Source organism: Taudactylus pleione, unplaced genomic scaffold (assembly GCF_031769625.1).
Source record: "Taudactylus pleione unplaced genomic scaffold, aTauple2 ptg000139l, whole genome shotgun sequence".
Classification (NCBI taxonomy): Eukaryota; Metazoa; Chordata; class Amphibia; order Anura; family Myobatrachidae; genus Taudactylus; species Taudactylus pleione.
This window is the reverse complement of record NW_028284541.1, coordinates 3,524,885-3,545,604: the sequence shown is the minus strand read 5'-3', so window position 1 is coordinate 3,545,604 and position 20,720 is coordinate 3,524,885. Positions and strand designations below refer to the sequence as shown.

The 20,720-nt window shown below is 42.0% G+C and overlaps 1 protein-coding gene across 4 annotated transcripts in view; it reads right to left on the bottom strand.

The window, feature by feature from the left end:
* The window catches only part of DAAM1 (dishevelled associated activator of morphogenesis 1), a 178,080-nt gene that overhangs the window by 27,477 nt on the left and 129,883 nt on the right, over positions 1-20,720 (bottom strand). For 3 of the 4 annotated variants that reach the window (XM_088473710.1, XM_088473712.1, XM_088473711.1), the window contains exons 16-19: positions 19,610-19,636; positions 16,440-16,546; positions 5,867-5,951; positions 3,489-3,595 (exon numbers count right to left, since the gene is read on the bottom strand). In XM_088473710.1, the coding sequence (XP_088329836.1) occupies positions 3,489-3,595; positions 5,867-5,951; positions 16,440-16,546; positions 19,610-19,636 (326 nt within the window). The remainder of the gene's footprint in view (positions 1-3,488; positions 3,596-5,866; positions 5,952-16,439; positions 16,547-19,609; positions 19,637-20,720) is intronic. The other variant, XM_088473713.1, reaches the window with a different exon arrangement.

Below are 20,720 nucleotides of genomic sequence, written 5' to 3'. Positions count from 1 at the left end.
ACATAGTGGTAACTTTAGCAAAGTGAGAGCTTTTAAAAGTGGAGATGCATAGCAACCAATCAGATTCTACTTAAAATTTAACTAGCACCTTCTAGAACAGGGATGGACAATAGCCGGCCTTCCAGCTATTGTTGAAATACAAATCCCAGCATGCATTGCAACATTTTTAGCGTGGCCAAATAGCACAAATGTGGCAAGGCATGCTGGAATGTGTAGTTTTACAACATCTGGGGGGCTGCTTATTGCTCACCCCCATTCTAGAAGATAATAGCTAGAATCTGATTGGTTGCTATGGGCAACATCTCCACTTCTTAAAACTCTAACTTTAGTAAATTGACCCCATAGTGTATGTTTGTATTCAGAGCAAGAAGCCAGAAACCAAATACTCACTAGGGACCAGTGATAAGCAGAGAAGCATTACACTGTTCTGCTAACACTGCATGGTGGTAGTTCCAGACCTGGACTCTCTAAGCTCCCCAGATATATCAGTATTTTGTCATAGAATGAAAGTGTGCTATATTACAGCTCATTATAATGTCTAGCACATTATAAAGAGCTAATGGCTTCAGGAAACCCATGGAAACCAGAATCCAGGAACTCAACCCATAACAGCCTACAGTAAGTATCCAGCAAAGTTTGCAGTGGCAGTAGCCCACACTCAATCACAGTAACAATACAGCGGGCAACTATTCATTAAGAATAAGTGTAATGGTAGGGCAAATAAGGAAAAATATAACTAGATGGAGAACCCCTTTTAACGGCTGATTTAAAAGACAAAAAATTATTTTTGTAATACATATTACTAGACCAGGCCTGGCCAACCTGTGGCTCTCCAGCTGTTGTGGAACTACAAGTCCCAGCATTCCCTGCCACAGTTTTGCTCTTAGGGAATGCTAAAACTGTGGCAGGGCATGCTGGGACTTGTAATTTCACAACAGCTGTAGAGCCACAGGTCGACTAGACAATCAGAGTTTTTGGAGTTTGCTAAATTCATCACAATGTTATTTTGACAATAAGATTTGGCTTAGAAATCATGTTCCACATTTATGAGAATGTTTCATGCCAGGCTAAACATGTACAATAGACAGCAGCAGGTGCTTCAGCTGCTAAAACATTATCTCAAACAAGAACTTACATTAAAATACAGTACAATGTATTTTCATTAGGGGATCTGGATAATAGGTCGACGCCAAATAGGTCGACAGGGACAAAAGGTTGACACATTGTTTTAATAGTTTTTTTTCAACATTTTTAAGTTAGGGTGAGGGTTAAGCACTTTGGGGAGAGTTAGGGTTAGGCTGCCGGAGGGGACGATTAGTGTTAGGCACTATAGGGAGGGTTAGGATTAAGATTAGAGTTAAAAAAAAAAAAAAAAATTGTGTCGACCATTTGAACCTGTCAAACTGTTGTCAGTCATCCTTTTGTACCTGTCAACCTATTGCATGTCAACCTTGTTATTGCCAATATTTTATACCAAAGCTTTTCATTAGCACAAGGATGAATTATTTAGCTCAACCAGACATTTCCATTTTTATATGTTAAAGGACATTGTATTAATCTGTCCATCACTAGTACTGCAGCATTATGGTACTATGGCAGTTGGGCGTTTCCACCATTTGGATAATAAAATCCTATTCCAGGACTAGCGCTAGAACTCTGATTTAGGGTGAGCTGTATCAAATCTTGGAGCGAGATAAAGTGCCAACCAATCAGCTTCTAACCGCCATTTGTGTTTGAAAAATTAAAGAAGCTGATTGGTTGGTGGTACGTTCTCCCTCTCCTTCTCCAAAGTTCAATACATCTCCCCCTGAGTAAGAAAAAGGCTATGCCCTACAACAGGCCAGTGGGATGCATGTGAATTCCTAACCTCACTGTCTCCCAGAAACAGGAGTGATCTCATTCTGCTACAGAGACACCTGGCTACAGAGTAACAACAATAATAGCAAATAAACGCAGTATAATCTTCATTAGTAGCTTATCCGGACGCCTATATTTATTTTATTACCGAATAAAACTCTTGGCAACATGGGTAATATCTGAGCTGGAGTAATTCTCTAAAGACTTCTTTTGCCATTGAACACAGTGAACCACACAGTACAGACGCTATTGCTCTCCTTAAACCAGAGAATCTCTAGCTTATAAACTAAGCAGTTACTGTATGAAAGAAAGTTACATCAAACTCAATATTCTCTAGTGACAAACCACAACAAAAGGAAATGTGAACCGCTTCCAAAATGTGAAACTATATGAAAAGCAAATCCATTGCAGCTGTGAAAAGACAGGGATTGCACTTTTCCAAAAACTACTTTGGGAAAAGACATATATGTATATACACATATACGTACATACTGTAAACACACACTTTGTGCAAACCACCAGAGAATGCTGGAAAAGAAGTGTAGATTTTATTTTAAGTTTCCCCCTATAAGGCAAATGCTACAGACCTTTTTTTATCTTTATTATACGTTCGTCCGTATACTTGAATTACAAAGAATCTTAAAGTGCTCCAGACGCCTAAAAGCAATAGCTGCAGCCATTTTGTGGATCTATTACCTGTGGACAGGGGAGGTAGCCATTTTATGGGTTGAATAAAATATTGTATTGTATTAAAGCACCTTAGGCCTTATGGATGTTGGTTCAGCCCACAAAATGGCTGACTGTACCTTGTGTAAGAGACCAGGGCTCTTTTAATGCACTCAATGATTTCCCAATTGTAGATGAATTATCTATCAGAAGAAACAAGCCAAGCATACTGTGCAATGGGTGAAGACCATGGGCACAACTACCATTGGTGGAAGGGGTGCAGATGCTATGGAGCCCAGAGCTGACGGGGGCCCATCTTCCTTGTCATAGTTACATGTGTTATATACATTTTTCACCATTGCCTTCAAATACCTAGTTACGCCCCTGGTGAAGACCAACGAAGAGGTAGAAAAACAGACAGGGAAACAACAACTGGTAATCCGCTTCCTCCATCCACTAGATCCACTTGTGTCCCATTTGTCACATTTTCCCCTCCTTGTACATTGTAAGCTCTCCTGGGCAGGGTCCATTTTGCCCTATGTCTCACGTCGGTCTACCTCATATTACCCCTACTTCTCGTTTGCTCATTCGTATATGTATCCATACTGTTATTAACTGGTCAGGACTTTCCGCATATGTGTTGCTCAGCTCAACTGCAGCTATCATGTGTATTGTATTCCTATTATTATGTTTAATGCATTTATGTGTGTTATATCTGTAAGATCCCCCACCACCACAGAATCGGTGGTGACGCCCTATAGACAAACAATGATAAGGAACGATAGTCATGCTATTAGCAGTGATTCACTACTGCTGACAGGTAGTGTTTGTACAAGTTCAGGTTTGATCCATTACTTATTACTGTACTGCAGGCCTTATCAATAACTTTAATAAAATAAAGTGGATTTGGATAATAATTTTCTAAAAAACCAGTAGAAATAAAAACTGGAAGTAGGTAGTAGCACCTGCTCATCTCGAAGAGGAACCTGTCCGCTTTGGCCATACGATCCAGTTCATGTTTGTGTTCCCCTAGCAAGTCAATATCACTCTTCTCTGGGACAAACTTCAGAAGCTGGAGAGAAAATATATATATATATATACACATTATTTTTAATTACAGTTTAATTAAAACAAAACAACCAAACAATTACACAAACCAAAACTGAATCAATTCACTTATTTGGACTCATCACTTGAGTTTATTTATTGACAAAGTGCAGTAACCGATAGCGACCCGGACATTTGATTCCCAACTTGACTTAGACTGATCAATGTTAAATGCGGATTGGTGGCTGTTGGCTTATATGCTCCATTAGCGAATAGTTGTTACTGAGCTGGTGAATTAAATCACCCTGCCCCACTACACTCTGTTTAAACAAAATGCATTGCTGGATTTACAGACCAACAGTTTTAGTTTATAAACTTTCATTTTCAATTTGTCCAAGGATAACAATGAAGCCGAGGACTATGGGTGGGAAGAAAGGTACAACAACAAAGAAAAACAAAACAGGTGGATGAATCCCAAATTTTTACCCCTTCCCTAAAGACATTTATCCATAATATATGCGATTTTCAGACACAGAAACTTTAGTTGTGAGCAGTCACTTTTTATTATCAAAATTATTATTATATCTTCAAGCGGACAAAGCCAGTGTGTTTATTCAAATTATGTTTTACTAACCTGAAAGTACTGGTCCCTTTGGTGCTAAGGCAGTGGTTCTCAACTCCAGTCCCAAGTACTACCAACAGGTCATGTGCTGTGGATGCCTTTAACACAGGTGAGTTACTCTAGCTTGCTGGGTCAATAATTATCCCTTCTGCTTCCACAGACAGACATCCTCAACACATGACCTCTTGAGGATACCTGAGGGTTGAGGTTGAGAACCATTGTTTTAAGGTATAGGTCGCTCATGAGGATGGGGTTAGGTCTTCAGTGGGTTCCCACTGGGTTTATTGATGGGTCTGCCAAGACCCAGATAGGCAAGCCTACTAGACTTTTGTCATTAATCTTTAGTCGGTTCTTGGGAAACCATAAAGATTTTGTGAGTTTGGACTCCCTATTGAATCAACTTATTTCATGCCTTGAGAGATATGACAAAGCATAATACTAGTGGCATAGAAAACCACTTCATGACCACTTATCTTCTCCTGTGTGGAAGTCCCGTTTTGCCAGGCTCTCTATATTATACCTTTAATTTAGTACACATAGGTCTGGCTCACTTCAAGTCTCCATTTCACCTGGTTTTAATCAGCCCTTTAATCCCAAATTAAAGGGAAGATAAGTCTGAGGAGAGGGTGTATCAAGCCTTCTAAAGAGTGAAGATGTCCATAGCAACCAATCAGCTTTGAGGTAGCATTTCTATCAAGTAAATTCTATAAAATGGAAAGAAGAAGCTGATTGGTTGCTATGGTCAAGTTCTCCACTCTTTTGAAGGCTTAGTACATCTCCCCTGAAGTATGTGAACATAACTGGTTGTCCAATACGGAAATCTGAAGACAGAGCTCTAGTTTTTCTTAAGTGCTGCACAGTCAAAGGTCCTTATGTAATTGGTTGTGGTTTGCTGGCCCCGGCATGTTCTCGGCGAGATAGCTGCAAAAACAACCTGGTTTTCCTTTAGAACTAAATTCCTCTTTAAATCAAGTGGCTCTCTTGCCAAAATCACACTGGGACTAGCAAATTGCAGCCTATTACATATGGCCCGATTTGTGATCTTCTTTGTAATACTACATTATGTGTGTGTGTTTTTGATTTGATGTCTGACTTGTTATCCTATGCTCTTTTGTGCTGAGAGGTCACTTATATTTGTAAAATAATAATTAACTGTAGTAAGCATAAACCCTCATGAAGGGACATATCAAATATATAGGACACATTCTACAGGGCCTCTCACAATTTGACCAATAGGTGGACTATCAGTTTTCTGCATTGCTTGTAATAACTTCCGATGGCCTGAAGAGGTCACTGCCGTAATTTGTGTCAGTGATCAAATACTCAATAAAGAGAGCAACCACCACCTCAGGGCAATAATTCTGTTTGGACCAATGCAAAAAAAAAAAACAAGATTTGGTCCTATCTGAACAATATTATTAAGTTTAACTAGGAGTAGGAAATGTGTGCATGCATGTTAATGTCACAAAGTATACATTCTAAATAATTAACTAAAATGCTACTTGAAGATAGAACCAGAAATCTCAGTTCATTCACAGCACAGTGCAAATTCTTTGCATTTTGCATTATCTACGCCTCATCTGTCACCACTTGGTTTCCACGAGGCAATCTGGCTAATGGGTGACAGGACTGGAGAATTTTTCATATAATCAGCCAACAGATCTCAGCCCTCACCTGTTCCAACATGTCTTTTGGGAGATCTTCCTGCTCATCCATTGTTAAAATGGCACGCTTAATTTCATCGTTCGACAACTTCAGTCTGCAAGAATGCAATCGTCATAGATTAGTTAAAACCCTAAAGGGCGCTAGTCTAGAATATTAAACACCAAATGACAATAAGACTTGAAGGACAGGAAATAGACCAAAACAGTGAAAACAACAAAACAAAAGTAAACAGTTACAACTTAGTACAATTATAATGATTGACTTCAATTTGCTGTATGGTACATGTGTACAATATGTCAACCACTAAATACAACATACAATAGTGGACTTGTGCAAGTCTATACTGAACCTCCCTTAAACCTCAGGAAGAATTTCCAGTACATTGTGAAACAAGTAAACACATGTTCAAAATAAGGGTAACGGACTGGTTCTAGGTTTTACAGATTCCTGAGTGCTCTTAATACTGGATTCAAGTGGTAATAACCACATTTAACATGAGACTGTCTTTTAAACCTATTGTTTGCAAAGAACCACATTTATGTATTATACAAGTGTGCGTCAAAGTGGATGGAAGTAATTTGTATCTTTATGTATTTTTTTTTTTCTTGCTAGGACATTGCCAAGGGTGAACAGTCGGATCAGAAAATGTATTCAGAATTGCTCACTTACTTATACCATATACAGTATTTCAGTGAGTAGTCCATACCACATCCTCACACATGAAAAAGGATCAATATATAGATCGCATGTTAACAGCTAGAATTTAAAATTAATTATTAACATTCACAAATCTATATGTAAATAAGATCTGGAATATAGATATTGGAGATAACATTTTTTTTTTATGCTACTGGTCAATCCTAGTCCTGGGAACACTGTAAACATCATGGGGTACAGTGTGCAATACAGGGAGCATTGACACTTCAAAAGTGGCAAAAACAAACAATCCAATCTTGGGCTCCTCTTTCTATATATACTGGAGGTGGCCTGGGAACATCAGTTTTGTCCAACAAAGCCCCAAAGGACTGGCATGTGGTACAGAACGAGAGGGGTAAACAGAAAAACTACGTTCTCCAATGAGAACAGCCCTATCGAGGACAACAAACCATTAGGGGACACTGGGCTCCCTCACTTTTGAAATGATAAAAGGATTTAATGGAGAGGTTTCAAAAACCCGGTCCTAAAGGCAACTTAATGTCCAGGTTTCAAAGATAACCATGCTTGGGCACAGGTGACTTAATTAGGGTATGTAGTTATGAGACCGGCGGACGCATGGCCACCGATCTCAATACCGACAGTGTAATACCGGCAAGGGATCTAACATAGGCGCCGAAATACCGTCGCCTATATTAATCCCGACGCCGGAACTCCGTCAGGAAGCCGGACCGATCGTCCAATGCCGGCGGTAAGTATCCACGTATCCAGGGATGGGGGGGGGTTAGGTTTAGGCACCCCCCGTGCAGGGTTAGGCTAGGGGAAGGGGGGGTTAGGTTTATTCACTAAGGGGGAAGGTTAGGGTTAGCACACTCCCGGGAGGGTTAGGTTTAGGCACTAACGGGGGGAGGTTAGGGTTAGGCACCCCTAAAGGTGGGTTAGGAATAGTAAACTTACCTCCGCTGTCGGGATCTCCTCCAACGGGCTGCCGCCGCTCACATCCGGCGGTCAAACATACTGATTCCAATTAGTACCTGGTACTTTCTGATTGGCCGTACAGCACAGCCAGCCAAAAGATCACACGCCATTGTGCATACACACTGCACGATATACACAATTTGTCATTCCAATTTGCCTAGTAACGACAAATCGTGCAGATATCATTGTAGTGTGTACCCGGCCTAAGTCCTGTAAGCTGCAAGGTGGTAACTCCAAGGCTCGGACTTGGTTTTTCCAGCACATCACACAGATGGTCGATCGGATTGAGATCTGGGGAATTTGGAGGCCAAGTCAACTCTTTGTCATGTTCCTCAACCCATTCCTGAACAATTTAGTATGGCAGAAAGCATTAACCTGCTTAAAAGGGGCCCCTGCCGTCAGAGAATACTGTTGCAATGAAGGGGTGTACATGGTCTACAACAATGTTTAAGCAGATGATGGCAGGATCAAAATTTTCCCAGCAGAACATGACCCAGAGCAGGGATAGCCAACCCTGGTCCTCAAGAGCTACCAACAGTGCATGTTTTCCAGGTCTCCTCACAGAATCACCAGTGAAATAATTAGCTCCACCTGTGGATCTTTTCAAATGTGTTAGTGAGTAATGACTGCACCTGTGCACCAGCTAGGTGGTCTGGAAAACGTGAACGGTTAGTAGCTCTCGAGGACCGAGGTTGGCTACCCCTGTCCCAGAGCATCACATTGCCTTCGCCGGCTTGCCTTCTTCCCATAGTATGTTCTGGTGCCAGCTCTTACCTAGTTCAATGAGACACACGCACCCAGCCATCCACATGATGTAACAAAAAACGTGATTCTTCAGACCAGGCCACCTGCTTTCATTATTTCATGGTCCAGTTTGGACATTCAACTGCCCATTGTAAGAGCTTTCAGTGGCAGACATGGATCAGCATAGGTACTGGTGATCGGTCTGCAGCTACACAGCAAGCTGCAATGCACGATGTGTTCTGACACCTTACTAACACAGCCAGTATTCACTTCTTCAGCAGTATTATGTGGGATCGGACCAGACAGGCTTAGGGCCGTATTAAATTAGCGGCGATAACGGATTTCTTTCAGAACCCTTGGACACCCCCCCCAATGATAAATGACCAGAAAAAATCGTAAGTTGCGCATTTTGGCAAAAAACGACCAAGCAAATTTTAGGTAAAAAAAAAAAAATGAAAATGGTTTTAATGTATTGGGTCTGATTTTTAAGGGGGGCGGTATGGATGTGTGAAGTGTTTTAAACATCGCACGCAGTTTCGGCAGGCGGTTTTTTACGGTTTTAAAAATTGCATTTTCACGACACTAAAATATACTTGCACCCATTTTAACATACCCTCAATTTACATGGAAGAGTAATTTCCTTGAAAAAAAATAGCTTCCTATCATTTTCAACATTTTTTTATTTTTTTTCACCCAAAATGGCGCTGTCGTTTTTTTGCCAAAGTGCGCCACTCACAAAAATGTTTTGTGGTAATTTACCATTAGGAAGGGGGGTGTCCAAAGGGTTCTGAAAGAAATCCCCACATTTTTAGCCAAAAATAGGGATTTTGTATTTTTTTTCCGCCTGGTCTGGGATGTAGAAAACTTTTCTCCAGTTTTTTTTCGTCAATTGCGTTTTCGCCTGTTTTTGTCGAAAATATCACCTTCTTTTGTCGAAAAATAGCAGTTTTCGCCGCTAATTGAATATGGCCCTTAGTCTTAATTCCCCACATGCACCAATGAGCCTTGGGCGCCCATGACCCTGTCTCAGATACTCCGGTTTTCCTTCCATGGACCACGTTTAGTAGGTACTGACCACTGCATACCGGGAACACCCCACAAGACCTGCCATTTTGGAGATGCTCAACCCAGTCATCTGCATCACTATTTGTCCCTTGTAAAAGTCGCTCAGATCCCTACACTAGTCCATTTTTCTTGCTTCCAACATATCAACTTCAAGAACTGAGTGTTCACTTGACAGGTGCGACTGCGACAAGATCAATCAATGTTATTCACTTCACCTATCAGTAGTCTTAATGTTATGGCTGATGGGAATATACACAATATTTGTGAGAGAGCAGATAACCTTGTTTTGCAGCATCCTATACATCAGATATATAATGTTATAGAGTCTTAAATAAACAATTAGCATTAGGTTCTCTTATATTGTAGTTAGTGAATTAGTCCCCTTAGACACAGTATTTGCATTATTATTAATTATTGCATTATAGGCTCTTTAGTACTATGTTTAGCAATGTTTATTGTGGATTATTATATTATTTAATATTAGTCTATACTGTGACAACTGTCTTAATATGTGTTGCTAAATGTAGGGTTGTAACCTACTTGATGTATTTTTATTTCTTTGCCATCAATAGGCTCCTGACCTTATGTATAGTATTGCTGTAACTATGGTGATGGTGTACACCAGGGATAGGGAACCTCAGGCTCGGGGGCCGTATAAGGCCCCCGGAATCATTTGGTCTGGCCCTCAGAACTTTTTCTGCTAGCCTCATCTGGCTAGCATGGCACCCTGCAGCCAGAATCTATGCAGCAGTGCCGCCTGGTCACACCGCTGCCCTTACAGCTCCCCCTGTAATCACCTGCGATTGTGGCCCCGCCCCTGGTGACATTGCATGTAAGGAGAGTGGCCTGCATCGGGCCTGTGAATAATACCAAAATGGCCCCCAGCAGAAAAAAGGTTCCCCACCCCTGGTGTAGACTTACGCATCACGGCCAGTGCGTGTTGACGTCATCTCATGTACGCCGCCGATCGGGTGTGTAGTCCCGTCCCGGCGAATGGCGTTCAGAGCACTGGGTTTTTATGTCCTATAAAGGTATGTTAAGTACTGAAACGTTGACCATATTACTGCAGTGTTGAGTGTTCTTTTCAAGATGCTTGGAGTTAATTATTCATGTGGGGGTACCCAGCTAAGTAGTTTTGTTTCTAGGAGTGTCGGACCTTTTGCCATTTATATATATACACACACACACATATATATATATAAATATGAGAGAGAGAGCGAGACAATATATTTTTCCTTTTCAAATGTAAATAGGCTAGGGTTGTTTTTGGAAGGTGAGGAAGACATTAAGATCAAATGGGAATGTAGTCTAATCGCTTCAAAGAATGGGAGTTTATTAAATAATCCCAAAGGTTTTTAATTTTTACAGTCTGTACAAGCACAAATTCTGGTCCTTCAAGATTTGTTTACTTTGAAGAAAAAGGCGTTTGGTGGAGACAGTCCTGCACGGAGACCAGGTGATCACTATATTGTGTACTTTTACAGGAAGAAATACATTTAGGGACAGAAATTTTTTTATGGGGGAAAACAAAACTGTAGGGTGTTTATTTTATTTTTCACTATGAACTAGTATTTACAGACCCTCAGATAACCACCACTAGCAATTCTGAATTGACAGTACTTTTTACCATATGCACTCATTATATTTATAAATGCAAAAAACATCCCCTATTTGTGCCTATTAATGTGTTATATGGATAAGTTATAGTTGCATATCACTCACAAATGGTTTAAACAAGTAATAAAAACAAGTCTGGGCCATCTCCTATGATATTAGTTATGGTGCTGACACCGCAGAGGGAGTGGCAGCCATCTTGTGCACAGCTCTGTTGTGTTTGGCTCCTTTGCAGCGAAGCATAAAAGATCACTTTGTGTCTGGTTAGTTCAGCTATGACATAATATCAAGAACTCTGAGAATTGGGGTAAGGGGGGGTAAATCCAGATTGCTATAATCGTGCTTAGAGGTGGACACTCTCACATTTATAGCTTTAGTTGCATACTCCATTAATCTTAAACTTCATGATGTTCAAAAACAAGAAAGTGGTTATTATTTTAATAAGATTGGTAAAAGTGAAAGTCTTGGGAATGAATGCAGGTATGAAAGTTCCTGAGGACTTGCACATTGCTGCTATACAAAACTTGGCAAGCCCCCCATGTGCATTAGGTTACCACGTTAGGAGGGAGGTCATTCTCTAATTGTACATACTAGAGTGACTGACAGCCTAGGAGACTTACACTGGAGGCAGGGTGAGGATGTCACAACAACGCAAACTCAGCTTTTTGATGTGTATGAGGTCACACAGAAATGGGAGGAGCTTCAATTCTTGATTTTTTTTTTTTAAATATTAGTAAATGTGTGATTTAGCCCTAGAAACATCGATGTTGATCAATTTTAAACTGATTAAAATCGACCTTTATTGTGGCCACAAAATGACTCGTCATCCAGTAGCGAATTTCATTAGAGGCAATGGGGTAGATGTATGATAGCGGCACTTAACGCGCCGCTATACCGCTTCCTGCTTCGCCTTTTTACCGAGGCGAAGCAGGAAGCACTACCGATGAGATGTAAGAACATCTCAACGGCCGGAGATGGGGAGCGTTAACTCCCCCCTCCGGCGCTACCCGTTAGAGACAGCAGCGCATCAGCCTAGTGCATCAGATATAGTGCTAGTGCTGATGCGCTGTGTCTCTGTCCCGGCCGGCTCCACTGAGCATGCGCGGGATTTCGCAAGTATCGCGAGATCCCTGCGTGGAGCCCTGGATCCGGCAGCAGCCCCAGCAGGGACAGCGCTGTCCCGGCTGTGGGGATAGGCTAGCGCCAGGCTGTAGCTGTCGTTACAGCCGGCCGAACGGTCAGACGATCTGACTGTTCGTACATAGCCCAGGCTATCGGTGCTGCTATCTCGTAGATAGCAGCGCCGATAATGACAGGGACGCATAGCAACCCTGTCATTTACCGCCCAGACCCCCGATCATACATCGGGGAGAAGCGGTATCAGCGCACATAAAGTGCGCTCATACCGTTTCTGGGCTACATACATCTTCCCAATTAAGAGGTTGAGGGGCACACTTTAGGGTAATGGAAAGCAAACTACTTTGCTCTGAATATTCACTTTTCTTTTCATGGCTTGTGTGTGAATATTACGTTTGTCATAACAAACATTACAGCTGGTGACAGGGAAGATTTTTTTCCCTTTTAAAATGTATCCCGATTTTATAGTACATCTAGTGAGCAAGATTAAAGCAATAGATGATTTCCTGACTAAACCAAGCAGATAGATGACACAGTGATCTAAACTCCATAATACAAAAAACGCCCACAACTATAGCTTTGGTTCTCATTTGAAAATAGAATATATATTCTCTCTGCAACACAGCAATGTAGTAGGTTATTTTATACCCACTGAGAGACAGCAGCGTTAATCAGAAAACTGGGATCTGTGTACAAATTTTCCTCCCTAAGACCCCACCACCCCTCCTGTTCAACTTCTCAACGGACTGCGCCACTGACAGTCAAATCGCCGGTTCCTGATGCCACAAGCTCACGCTCCATACATTGGTCCAAGGTCAAATCTATACTACCGCAAACATAGTTACTCCAGTGCTGGGTCATTTACCTTTAGTTATAGTGTAAAGGCAATGGGAACAACACTGGAAAATTAAAGCTTCATTTTGTTTTATGGCACAACCATTTGTGGATATGAGGGGAAAAAAAAAAAGTAATTAATCAACATTATTATGCGAGTATCACTGGCCTGTAATACATTTAGTCTTATCTGCAGAGAGGAATGACAGGTTATCTATCTTGCACAATAACGCATTCCAGTGCTCTGTTGTAGAAATACTCTTGTTACATTGCATTGTTTAGTTAGGCAAACACAATTACAGGCCAAAGAACATATGTCTGATCCCTGGGAAGGATGGAGTCTGGTTTCATTATTTTATCACCAAAATCGTTCTTTTGTGACACAGAAAATGCCGCACATAGCTAAACATGAACGTAACTTATTTGTAGGCGCTGATAAAAGCCACACACCATAAGACTTACATAATATATATATATTTAAAAACATTGTGAATATGTGCATGTGTGGTGGATAGCCAAAATTGTTTTGCATGCATTAATGAGTGAAGTCAGAAATCGTGTATGTTGTGTTTGTTTTTTGATAAAATGTTCTCAAGAGAGTTGAACAATGTTCGTGAACCAATCCCTGAAAGTTCAACATAACCCACAAAATACAGATGGAGCCAGTGGTGAGGTTCAGTGCCGCTGACATGAAGAGGACAGGTTGGGCCATGCTGCCTTGCCCACTCTGTACAGTATCACTACGTCGTAGAGCACCGTGGTATGGTCTGTGCTCATTAGGTGTACGCTTGATGGTGTACATGCTGCTCTTTGTTATATTTTGGCGCCCAGTGAAGAGGACAGTAGAGGAACATTTTAAGTAGGGATGAGCGGGTTCGGTTCCCTGAGAACCGAACCCACCCGAACTTCGGGGATCCGGGGCGATCCGAGCCCAAGCTCGGATCTCCCTGTCTGCCCCGGATCCCTCTCCCGAGGTAAAAAAACCTCGAGATCTGCTGTCGGATCTCGAGGTTTTGCCTCGAGCGGCCATTTAAAAAAAAATGCCTTTGCCTTTAATGGGCAAAGTGCTGATTGGCTGACAGAGCCGTCTGTCACGGCTCTCAGCCAATCAGCATTATGGTGCTCATTTGCATGTAGCACGGACTCGTGAGATCCGTGCTACATGCATCTGTGTGACTGACAGTGACACAGAGCACAGATGGGTCAGTGAGACCCGTCTGTGCTGCTGTGTATTTCAATGACACAGATGCACGCACGGACCAGGAGATCCATGCTACTTGCATCTGTGTCATTGACACAGAGCACTGACGGGTCCGTGAGACCCGTCTGTGCTGCTGTGGTAAAAAAAAAAAAAACCTGTGTAAAAAAAAGAAAAAAATGGCGTGCCCCCCCCCCAAAAAAAGAGCAACCAGCCCCGGGCATTAGTGACCCAGTGCTGGGTGTGCTTAAATACAGGGGACAAACGACGTAGGGGTCCCCTGTACTTAAGCACAACCAGCACCGGGCTAGTCAGAACCAGCGCTGGTTGCCAAAATACGGGGGACAAACGACGTAGGGGTCCCCCGTATTCTGCGCAACCAGCTCTGGGCTCTGATCCGGTCTTGGTTCTGGAAATACAGGGGAAAAAAATTAGTAGGGTTCCCCTGTATGTTCCAGAACCAGCCATGGACTTTTTCTAGCGGGGGGCTGATGCCACAGCCAGGGGAGCCCTTTCACCGGGCCCCCCAGCCGCAGCATCAGCCCTGACCGCTAGTCAGCCCAGGCCGGGGATCCCTGGAGAGCTGAGGACCCCCCCAATAAAGGGGTCACCCTCTCCAGGGCACCCCAGGCCCAGGCTGATAGCCCGGGGCTATCCCCGCCACCCCTGGTGGCGGTGGGTGGCAGGTTGATTGTGTGATGTGGTGTAAATAAAGAATATCAAACATTGTCTTTACAAGTAGAACTGCAAGTCCCAGCTAGCCTGCCCCGCATGCTGGTTTTGTTTTTTTGCCAAGTCCGGGGATGCCTACTTTGGAACGAAGAGGACAGAACCTCGCATAGGAGATGGTGAGTATGTTTTTTTTCACAGGTCCCCTATGGATACTTTACCGGACAAGTGGACGATGTTACATAGGTGAGTATGTGTACATGTGTGTGTGTGTATGTATGTTTAATAAACTTATACTGTCACGGTGTGTGTGTCCTGTGTTTTTTTTTTATTTTTTTTTACAGGTGAACTACAGGTACTAGTGGGCCCTTAATGCCCTGCATGCTGGTACTTGTGGTTCTCCAAGTACCAGCATGCGGGACAGGCTAGCTGGGACTTGCAGTTCTACTTGTAAAGACAATGTTTGATATTCTTTATTTACACCACACCACACAATCAACCCGCCACCCACCGCCACCAGGGGTGGCGGGGATAGCCCCGGGCTATCAGCCTGGGCCTGGGGTTCCCTGGAGAGGGTGACCCCTTTATTGGGGGGGTCCCCAGCTCTCCAGGGATCCCCGGCCTGGGCTGACTAGCGGTCAGGGCTGATGCTGTGGCTGGGGGGCCCGGTGAAAGGGTTCCCCTGGCTGTGGCATCAGCACCCCGCTAGAAAAAGTCCAGTGCTGGTTCTGGAACATACAGGGGAACCCTACTAATTTTTTTTCCCCTGTATTTCCAGAACCAGGACCGGATCAGAGCCCAGAGCTGGTTGCGCAGAATACGGGGGACCCCTACGTCGTTTGTCCCCCGTATTTTGGCAACCAGCGCTGGTTCTGACTAGCCCGGTGCTGGTTGTGCTTAAGTACAGGGGACCCCTACGTCGTTTGTCCCCTGTATTTAAGCACACCCAGCACTGGGTTACTAATGCCCGGGGCTGGTTGCTCTTTTTTGGGGGGGTGCACGCCATTTTTTTCTTTTTTTACACAGGTTTTTTTTTTTTTTTTTTTACCACAGCAGCACAGACGGGTCTCACGGACCTGTCATTGCTCTGTGCCAATCACACAGATGCATGTAGCACGGATCTCCCGAGTTCGTGCTACATGCAAATGGGCACCATAACGCTGATTGGCTTCCTGTCTGCCACTGCAGTGCCACTCCTAGATGGGCCACGTGTTTGTGCCGCCCACTTGTGTCGCTTAGCATAGTCATCCAGCTACCTCGGTGCAACCTTTTGGCCTAAAAACAATATTGTGAGGTGTTCAGAATAGAGTGGAAATTAATGTTATTGGGGTTATTAATAGCGTAGGAACAAAAAAAGGCCCATTTTATGTGATTTTAGCGGTTTTTTTTATTTTTTAAGAAAAAATCCAGATCCAAAACACAAAACCCAGAACCCAAAACACGGAAGGATGGTTTTGGCAAAACCAATCCAGATCCAAAACACGAAGAAAGATCCAGATCCAAAACACGAAAAGTGGCCGGTGCACACCCCTAATTTTAAGACAACTTTGAGGGGGAAAAAAAAAAAAGCACAAACACCAGGATAACATTTTCCTAAAATATAGGGATTGGAGCGATTACCACTTTATGGGTCGTTAACATGCTCTGGCCCCCAGGAAGAGAAAGGTGAGCTACTAAAGATAATCATACCTGGATAGGAGAATATTACAGTTCTGTGCCCTTCTTCCATCTATCACAGAAAGTTCCTTCACTTTCATTTTTGAACTAAGTGTATCGTCATTAGAATCGGTTTCTTTCTGAAAATACCATAAGAAAAGACACAGTATTACGTTTTGGTCACCCAGTGACCCATATTCCGCAGAAAAGGGCCACAACACCTAAAATACAAGCTGATCCAACAAGAGAAGGGATCTTGTCACAAAAAAATACAGTACAAGTCCCAAGTAAGTGCGAGACATTCTCAATTAGGTCATTTAAAGTGGATGTCACCTATGAGCAGTGGAGACAGCCATTTTGCGGGCCCAACCAATACCCAAGCCTATCAATTCACAAGGATGCACTGAGGTCTATAGAGAAAAAAAAAGTTCCAACACAATCAAAGCTTGAAACATGAATATACATATACAGATGGGTCCACATACAGTACATCTAGCCACCTTGTGTGTTAAACAGATCTTCTAGTCGCGCCATGACTCTATAGCTTAGAGTATCTTTTGTGCGACTTTTTGCCTTTAAGTGTGTCTTATTCGGACAGCGGTGTGAATAGATCGCACAAGCAGCTTCTGCTGACTAAAATGATATGCGGCATGCCTATATTCTGTGAGCAACTGCGGGTGTATCTGCATGCAAAATGCTACGTTACAGTGTCACAGCCGCTGACACTCTAACATAGCATTTTGCATGCAGATACACCCGCAGTCGCACACAGAACATAGGCATGCCACATATCATTTTAGTCAGCAGAAGCTGCTTGTTCTTCTTATTCGTACTGCTGTGTGAATAAGACACATTTAAAAGTAAAAAGACGCACGAAAAGACGCTCGGCACGACAGAGTCACACAGCACTCACGTTATGCATAACACAACTTGTAGTGCCGGAGGATAGATGCATGTGGACACATTTGTAACAGTTCTTTTAATTAATTAAAAAAAATAAAAATACAAAAAATATAAATAAAAAAAAAAAAAGATTATAGTGCAGTTAGTACGTTGAGTAATGTGTCACACATTCATGCATCAAAAAAGTGTAAAAAAACATAAAAACTGGGAAAAAATATTTGTAATTTTCACTTGATTAAAAATAAGAATCTGACATCAATTGGAAAGTAAAATATATTAAATTTGTTAAAAAAAAAAAAACACACAACAAATGCAACTGCAAAATAAAATACACTAATACAGTACCAGAAGATTAAATGTATCTCTTCTCAAGAGCCCCTGTGTATTTAAAATAATAATTCTTAATATACCAATAAAAAACAGTCTACGAAGTGTATTCTAATTGTATTCTACAACATACATGGAATCTCACTGCATATTGCCATTGACCTATCGCTTATTCCTGTCATCAACGTTATTTGGACATGCAAGATAAGACATTTCAGGCGGGTACGGAAAGAGTCACGGCTAAAAAAAGAAATGGGACATACTTTATTTTCCGTTGTGTATATTTAAATCTTACTGGTCATGCCGGGTGAAATCACTTACCATTGAGCATTCTGTTAATTGAGCCTGAAAAATTGCAGTTTCAGATTGTATTTAAGGGGAAGTCACCCTATTTAGAAGTACTGTTTAATTTTAAACAAACGGTCTATAATAAAACATTTCATCTTGCTTACTTTGCCAAAAATAACACATCCAATTAAATGAACATCTCTCTTCATGAACATTTATATACAAGACATTGAAAGGTTTACTTGAATTTATTAAGGAATAACATGTTTGTAGCGAACAACTATCTTCAGTGGCATCAATTTAATCAGCAAAATGCTTTGTAAGGTTAATTCTAACAAACTGGTTAGGCGCGATGAATTGGGACTTTGTGAAGCAGAACACGATATGCAGTGCAGTGAAGCACTGATTGATGCATACATTGGAATTTTATTCTTGATTTAGAGCAGGGGTGGGGAACCTTTTTTCGTCCGAGGGCCATTTTAATATATAGAACATTATTTGCGGGCGTGGTGCAGGCCACGCCCCCTCCATATGATGTCACACAGGGGCGGGGCCACAATCGCTGGTGATTACAGCAATGCTGTGACCGTCTGAAGCATCCTAAGGACGCTCCAGACGGCACTGCTGCATAGATTCAGGCTGCAGGGTGCCAATCTAGGCACCCTACTAGCCAAATGAGGCTAGCAGAAAAAAAAGCTCAGAGGGCCAGACCAAATGATTCCAGGGGTCTTATACAGTTCCCGGGCCTGAGGTTCCCAATCTCCGATTTAGAGCAATCTCCCTGACATTAAAGACAGTTTAAAATAAAATATATTTTAGTTGATAGGATTATTTGGCAGATACTACACCCATTTGCTGCAAGAGACCATAAAAGTTGCCCATAGGCTGACAGATCACTGTGTGCCCAACTTGACTGTTGACGGGATTCGGTCATAATACCGACCGTGAGGATTCTGGCGCGCAGAATGCCGGTGCAGGAATCCCGACACCGGCATTCCGAAGGTAAGTAGCGGGGTTCGGAAGAGGGTTAGGCACTGAGGTGGGAGGTTAGGTTTAGGCTCCGCGAAAGGGTTAGTGGTAGGGAGAGAGGGAAAGTTAGGATACCGACCAACAGATATCGGTATTCTAACCCTGTCAGGATGCTGGCATCGGGATTCTGACCTCTGGGATCTCAAATGTTGGCATCCCGTACCCAACCCCAAATGGCCACTAGGAGCAATTTACAGCCATTGGCCAATGATCATCAGTTCAGGGTCAAGGTCCATAATTCCCTTTCGGCCAGTCATCATGCTAATCGGAACTAGCAATTATACTGGGCCAATACAAACAGAAATTTGTGGCCACATCAAAATTTAAATAAACTAAACTGTTAGTCTTAATTAATGTATGTACGGATGGCTTTTATGGACCCGAATAAGCCTTACTATTACATACATAATACTTTACAGTTGTTGTGATAAATATTTTATATAAAGGGGTCTATTCACTAAGCCTTCAAGAGAGTTAAAGTGGAGAAAGTACCAACCAATCAGCTCCTGTCATTTTTCAAACACAGCATGTAAGGTGACAGTTAGGAGCTGATTGGTTGGTACTTTATCTCCCTCCACTTTATCTCTCTTCAAGGCTTTGTGAATAGACCCTACAGTCAGAAAATGTGCCAAGAGGTGCAGCAGTAGCTCACTCACCTGTTTGATGCCATTCATGGAGAAATCCTGCAGCCATATCAGCAGCCAAGCATGAGGAGAAAGGCAATCATTGCGTGCAATTCAGCGGTGGCAGCAAATTAGGAGGAGATAGAGAGTGGCCAAAGCAGAATCATTTTAGATAGAGGCTGGTAAGCAAAGAGCCATCCGGATAAACACGGGAGGCTCAGCGAAGTCAATACATTGTGAAAGCAAGTCAGAGATAACAAAATAAACAGACATTAATTACAAACGTCATGCACGGGCAGAATGGAGGTGCCGTCAGTTTGATACATGAGAAGTACGGATTAACAAACGTGTGCTCTCATTAGGTCATACAGTGTTTAGTGTCTAATATTCAAGCATCATGAGCAGATGTAAAATATCCCTATAAGAATCACATCATCCAAGCAAGAAGTTGCTATTTTTTAATCTAAACCTGTGTATTATAAGAAATAATGTTCTAATAGTCAATTATATTTTACAGTAACTCCTAATGAATAACTACAATTGAAAATGCACTTACAAATAATAATAATCAAAATAGACATTTCTAAAACTAAATGAAAACGTATAAAAATCTAACGAATTCAACTGTTTCTTCAACCATTTTAAATGAGATTATTTCAGTATCATTGTTTGAGTCTTTAAATTGAGTCGAGGTATTAGATCGTAGATTTTTATTGCAAAACTATATTTACCTTAATGGAGAATGATCAAATTCTAAATATACTTAAGAAACTTATGTGAGTTCCAGAGCAGTTGGGCGACTTTTGGAGTTTTCACATCAAAGTGAATTAGTAAATTGATGCGGCTAATTTCAGCGGAACTCTCATGAATAATCTTAGACAGAGCAAGTATTGCACATTTGGTGAAAAAATAGTAGTTGCCCATTAATGAACCTCTGCTTTGAGGGTATCATAATTTATATTGGGTCTGATTCAGAGTTATACGCTAATGCAAACAAATTTGCGAAATTTGGCGCTTAGTAATTGCTAAAATATGGCAATGCATCAGCCAGTCGAATCTGTACTGACGCCCACCGGAGCTCTCGTAGCTGAGCGCAACTGTGTACGCAGATCTGGAAAACATCGACTCCTCGAGTGAGTCTATG